The sequence below is a fragment of the Triticum urartu genome, chromosome 6A (assembly GCF_056163025.1).
Source record: "Triticum urartu cultivar PI428250 chromosome 6A, HENAU_Tu73, whole genome shotgun sequence".
Classification (NCBI taxonomy): domain Eukaryota; kingdom Viridiplantae; phylum Streptophyta; class Magnoliopsida; order Poales; family Poaceae; genus Triticum; species Triticum urartu.
Window position 1 is genome coordinate 16,804,628 of NC_141878.1, and position 6,646 is coordinate 16,811,273.

Here is a 6,646-nt window from a genome sequence, read left to right on the forward strand (position 1 = left end):
ACATTTTTACGATATGTTGCAAAATTCCTGGTAGATACGCATATAAGTGGTGCAACGTAGGCGTTGTAGATTGGCAGGTCATAACCCTATCGTGGTACATATATGAAAAAATAAACCGAGGAGAGAAAAAGACGCACGAGAAACAGAGCACCCAATTACCTCATCTCTCCCAAGTCGCCGCCACCAACCGCCTCGTCTGCCTCCTCCAACCCACCTCACCGTCGGCCCTCTCGCTCCCCCTCCCACCTACAGCTCCAGAGGCTACCGAATCCGCCGCATCCACCATCCACCCATCCCTCTCCCGTCCCATCCCTCTCTCTTCACGCGGCTTCTCGATGCGCCACCTGCGGCGGCTGATTCATGCGGCGGCCGGTGAATCCCGCCACCATAAAGCACAGCTCGAGGCTCCCTCGCACCATGGACCCCCCAACCTTCCACCCACACACAACCCGGCTAGGTCCGGCGCTCACAGCCACCAAAGACCACCAACGAGCCTCCCCCTATGGCTAGGGTTTTGGCCGCCGGGCATCGGCTCCGGCGCTGGTGGCCATGTCATTCTCTTTTCCACTTGCTTGCCGCTGCAGTCATCTCTTGTTACCTAGGTTGGCTCTTCGAAGATATCATGATCTATTTCTTTGGTTTGGATGGATAGTAGCTTATTCCTGATTGTAATTGTAGTACTGTTATCATTGAAGAGATTGTTTGGAAATTGCTGCAGGAAATCCTGCTTGCACGTCTTCGGGGCAGCGATGGCGGGGATGTCTGCTCTTTATCGCTTTCTCTCTTCCCACTGAAGCAGACACTGGTAAAGATTGGGATAAAGTTCCACCCCTCCCTGCTCTTGACGGTTCTTTCTTGTTCTGACTGTTCTTGCATATAGTTCCTATTTTGTTTTCATTGATGGAACAATGAGTTTGTTTTTACCCTGTGAGAATATCCGTGTGGTTGAATTCATGTTGGATTCACAGAAATACTGTATGATTTTTGTTTATTATTATCATGTACCCTGCAATTGTCCAAGTGAGTATGAGATTTGATTCCGGTTGTGCAAGATTTGTGCCTGACTTGAACCATTTTCACATGTATTTTCCATTGATCAAGTGTTGATGATGCGTTGATCCGTCGAGTTGAGATTTAGTTTTTTCATGACCATGCTGATGATGTGTTGATCCTGTCAATAACTTGTTGTCTTATCCTTGATTGTACTCTGATAGATGCAAAGTGCACGTAAGTGCTCCTGTTTACACTTTTGACTAAACCAAGGTTTTTTTGCTAAGCTAATTTTTTTCCAGTTTTCGTGTATTACTCCTAAAAGTATTTATAACAATTTACGCCTAGTCCGCCTGGAATATTTTGTCCCTTTGTTGATTGTCTATATGCATAGCTAATTCCTGAAAGTAGGTGTTCTGCTATTAAGCTCCAGCAAATCTTGTATTTCATCTAGCTAAACTTGATTCATTCTCCCCCACGGTTTTAAACTTCAGAACCTGTGCGGACAAATAAATATACATTTGCATTGGGTTGTAATGGTCTTAGATGGAGCATCTGAATTTGACAATCACGCAGTGTTTCTTGCAATTAACTGAGCACTCGACTTCAATTGTGCTATTTCAGGTTTCAGTCCATTGGTAGCAAAAGAATTTGTATGACTGAGATCGAGTTATATACATTGTGATATATGCATCCGATGACCTAGATACAAGATGCCAGTGACTTGCTGCATTTCACAGTGCACGCATGATGTTCTGTGCATCGTATACTCACAACACTACAAGAATGCGACAGATAGACTATGGTTTTGGTAAAAATTAGGACAGTCTAAATGCAGCGAATCCCATTTTTCATGCTGCCTCTTTTATTTTGAACAGTTTCTGAAAGTATTAGGTGGTACTGGAACACATGGGGAGTGCCCATGTTCTTATCAGTCTTGTTTATTTTCTCAAGATTTAGGATAATTTGGTTAAGATGGTTCGGCAAAAGTGCAACACTTCTTTTTACTCTATGGTTTAAAGCTTTGGACTACTGCCTCAGGAATATGTATCGCCCATATTTGAACTCATCCAAACTGTACAATTTTTCTTGGATGTTTGTACCATTCAGTTTCCTCTCTTAAAGTAGTTTTGTTATTTGTTGTAAATATGGGTGGGTGCGGCAAAGCGATCCTTTATGTTCTAGTATAGATACTCTCCGGTTCATTCATCCTGATGCATGTGTATAACTATCTAACTAACTCAGGGATAAATTCATTGAGCCGGATGTAAAGCTGCCAAGGTTGTAACTAGGACACATTGAGCGGGAGGAATATGGCTGGATCTTCTTTTATTAAGTAGGAATGGAACTTGATTGAGCTTTACTTGTGTTGCGATGTTCTAGAGATGCATGAAACACCTGTAAGTCTGTAACCTTTCTCCCTTAGTTTTGCAGCTGCACGCACCAACTCGATGCAGGGGGACGCCATGGAGCAAGTCGAGTTCGTGGAGCAAGTCATGGACGATGCCATGGAAGGTATAATCTCTCCCCTCTCCCTACAATGCTACTGCTTGTTCGGTCCATGGCCATTGAGCCATGCTAGGTTCTATGCTGCTGTCCGTGCAAAATTATAAGATTTGGGGCTGTAGGTTTAGTGGATTTATTTAGCAATAACTATTGGTTCACATAAAAAAGTTTTGACTGTACATGTAGAGAATTAGCAGTGGATTTCTAGGCTGGTGATGACCATGTAAATTAGTTTCAGTGAATTTGGGGTTGTAGGTTTGTTCCTAAGCATGGTGAACACTGTAGGTTTATCACCTGTTGGATGACTAAAAGCAACTAGAGCTAAATGTTTTGGTTCAGTTTTAGATGATGCTAAAAGCAACACTGTAGTTCAATTTGCTGACTAACTAGTCATCCTAAATTTAAACTTGATGGTGCTAAAATTACAAATGAATTCTGGGCAGTGCGTGTCGATAAGGCACTTGTGAAAACTAAAGATTTAGTAGGGAGTCGCAAAAACTGCACTATTCCCGGTAATGCAGAAAAAACAAAGATTGCATGGCCATCAACCTTTGTACGTGTCTCATATTCTTCCTCTATCACTACTTGCATCATGTCAATCCATTGTGTGTTAACAATTCATTTTGTTATTCTCTTTGTAGATTCAACAGATATATGGATGAATATATGGGTTTGGTGGCAAGTATACTGCAATTGATGATGATGTTGTTTTGTTTCATGATGATGATGATGGATGGCTCTCAGCTTTAGTTAATTGTAGGCATGTTGTTCCTGTTGGATGATGTTACTCGTGTTAAGTATTAGTTAAGCTGTAGGGATGTTGATGGTTGTTTTCAGTTTAAGTTTCACTTTCAAGAAAATATTTAGATTATGCATCACATTTGGATGATGTTCCTCATGTAATATCCACTATTGTAATATAACAGTTTTATCCAATATATGTTTTCTTACTCTTGTGAGTATATTTTCTTCTTTTCCCTCACTTGATATATGTAATTATCACCATTAGATGGAGCATTAGTATATATTATGAAATAATAGTATTCACATTATATGTGCACCAACACCTGAAGTGTTGCAAATTCTATGTTGCCAACTAATGAAATTTGGATTCTTGTACATTAAGCACCAACGTATAAAACTATTGTAGAAGTCAGTTTTATGTGTTGTATTGTTGCAACGGTCCCTTTTACCAACGACAATATAAGCTTTGCATTATGCGCTAGCAACACTGGATAAGGCTACGCATCCCAAACCGTCGGTAAAGACACTAGCAATGCATATATGGACTTTTAGATACGTAAAATAGCATTGCTAGAGGTAAGGTCATGTTGTAGTGAACCAAGGTATCAATCCAGTAGGAGGCTATGCGCCAGTCCCTCGCACCTACACAAAACAAATAAATCCTTGTAACCAACGTGATAAATGGGTTGTCCATCCCTACACGGTCACTTACGAGAGTGAGATCTGATAGATATGATAAGATAATATTTTTGGTATTTTTATGACAAAGATGCAAAGTAAAATAAAAGAAAAGTATTGGAAGGTTTAATATGATGAAGATAGACCCCTGGGGCCATAGGTTTCACTAGTGGCTTCTCTCAATAGCATAGGTATTTTACGATGGGTGAACAAATTACTGTTGAGCAATTGATAGAATTGAGCATAGTTATGAGAATATCTAGGTATGATCATGTATATAGGCATCACGTCCAAGACAAGTAGACCGACTCCTGCCTGCATCTACTACTATTACTCCACACGTCGATGATAACCCACAAGTATAGGGGATCGCAACAGTTTTCGATAAGTAAGAGTGTCGAACCCAACGAGGAGCTAAATGTAGAACAAATATTCCCTCAAGTTCCATCGACCACCGATACAACTCCATGCACGCTTGAAGTTCGCTTTACCTAGAACAAGTATGAAACTAGAAGTACTTCGTAGGTGTTGTTGGATAGGTTTGCAAGATAATAAAGAGCACATAAAAAAATTAGGGGTTGTTTGTAAGTAAAGACACAATAAAGTTAATATAGCGAGTGTGGAAAAGTGGTGGTAGGAGTTGTGAAATTGCCCCTAAGCAATTGACTACTTTACTAGACCGATAGCAAAAATTATGTGGGAGAGGCCACTGCTAGCATGTCATCCCTGACTTGGAATTCTATGCACTTATGATTGGAACTATTAGCAAGCATCCGCAACTACTAACGTTCATTAAGGTAAAACCCAACCATAGCATTAAGATATATTGTTCCCCCTTCAATCCCGTATGCATCAATTTCTATGCTAGGTTGAAGCTTCTATCACTCTTGCCCTCCAATACATAGTCCTATGAACATACTAACCCTATGGTGTGATCCACGCGCGCTCTCATATGATGGGCACCAAAGGACAGAAACATAAACACAAGCAAATTAAATCAATCATAGCAATTCATCAACCACCGATAGGACAACAAAAATCTACTCAGACATCATAGGATGGCAACACATCATTGGATAATAATATGAAGCATAAAGCACCATGTTCAAGTAGAGGGTACAGTGGGTTGCGGGAGAGTGGACCGCTGTAGATAGAGGTAGGAAGGTGATGGAGATGTTGGTGAAGATGGCGGAGGTGTTGGAGTAGATCCCGGTGATGATGATGATGGCCACGACAGCGTTCCGGTGCCACCGGAAGAGAAGGGAGAGGGGGGGCCCTTCGTCTTCTTCTTCCTTGACCTCCTCCCTAGATGGGAGTAGGTTTTCCCCTCTGGTCCTTGGCCTCCATGGCATGGGAGGGGCGAGAGCCCCTCCGATATTGGATATGTCTCTCTGTCTCTCTCTTTTTCTGCATTCTCGTCTGCTGCCATTTCCCCGTTTATTTTGTATCCGAAGATCCATAACTCCGGTTGGTGATTGAAACCTTCACCCAGATCTTTTTCCAAAAAATAGCTTTCTTGTGCCAAAAGTAGAGCATCGACCGCCATACGGGTGGCCCACGAGGTTGGGGGGCGCGCCTGCCTGTAGTGGTCGTGGGCCCCACCCTCGTGGCCACCTCGGGCACCTCTCGCGTTGATTTTCTTCCCAAAAATCACAAATATTCCAAAATAATTCTCCGTCCGTTTTATCCCGTTTGGATTCCGTTTGATATGGATATTCTGCGAAACCAAAAACATGCAACAGACAGGAACTGGCAGAGGGCACTAGATCAATATGTTAGTCCCAAAAATAGTATAAAGAGTTAGCAAAAAGTATATGGAAGTTGTAGAATATTGGCATTGAACAATAAAAAAATATAGATACGACGGAGACGTATCAGCATCCCCAAGCTTAATTCCTGCTCGTCCTCGAGTAGGTAAATGATAAAAAAAATTGATGTGGAATGCTACCTAGCATAATCTTGATCACATATCTAATCATGGCATGAATATTAACGTATCTAATCATGAAGACCTATGAAGATCACTTCACAATCACCGTCACCGCGCCATCGTGATGCCGGAACTCATCTACTACCTCACCGTCTTGCTGGATCAAGAAGTCAGAGGACGTCACCGAGCTGAACGTGTGCAGAATGTGGAGCTGCCATATGTTCGGTACTTGATCGGTTGGAGCGCGAAGAAGTTCAATTACATCAACCGCGTTGTTTAACGCTTCCACTTACGGTCTATGAGGGTACGTAGATAGACTCACCCCTCTCGTTGATATGCATCACCATGGATAGATCATTGTGTGTGTAGAATATTTTTTCCATGCAACAATTCCCAACACTATGCATGAAGCCAATGATTAAAATCCATCAGTATGTGATACGTCTCCAACATATCTATAATTTTTGATTGTTCCATGCTATTATATTATCTAGTTTTGATGTTTTATATGATTTTTGGGACAATCCTATTAACCTAGAGCCCAGTGCCAGTTCCTATTTTTTTCCTTGTTTTAGAGTTCCACAGAAAAGGAATACCAAACGGAGTCCAAACGGAATAAAACTTTTGCGATGATTTTTCTTGGACCAGAAGACATCCAGGAGTCTTTGAGTGCAAGTCAGAAGAGCCACAAGGCGGCCACAAGTGTGGAGGGCACGCCCCCCGACCTTGTGGGCCCCTCGGTGACCCCCTGACCTAGATCTTCCTCCTATATATTCTCAAATACCACGAAAACTTCCA

The 6,646-nt window shown here is 41.9% G+C and overlaps 1 protein-coding gene across 1 annotated transcript; it reads left to right on the forward strand.

Moving 5' to 3' along the window:
- Window positions 1–549: 549 nt before the first annotated feature.
- On the forward strand, window positions 550–3,158 carry LOC147963267 (uncharacterized). Its single transcript, XM_087529526.1, has 6 exons — window positions 550–602; window positions 679–805; window positions 2,425–2,505; window positions 2,605–2,614; window positions 2,940–3,049; window positions 3,138–3,158. The coding sequence occupies exons 1-6, from the start codon at window positions 550–552 to the stop codon at window positions 3,156–3,158; spliced, it is 402 nt and encodes a 133-aa protein (XP_087385652.1).
- The last annotated feature ends 3,488 nt before the right edge of the window (window positions 3,159–6,646 follow it).

Coding starts and splice junctions, on each gene's coding strand:
- LOC147963267 (XM_087529526.1), top strand. CDS start 550: ATGTCATTCTCTTTTCCACTTGCTTGCCGCTGCAGTCATCTCTTGTTA. Junction 603..678: donor AGTCATCTCTTGTTACCTAG/GTTGGCTCTTCG, acceptor TTGTAATTGTAG/TACTGTTATCATTGAAGAGA. Junction 3,050..3,137: donor TTGCATGGCCATCAACCTTT/GTACGTGTCTCA, acceptor TTCTCTTTGTAG/ATTCAACAGATATATGGATG.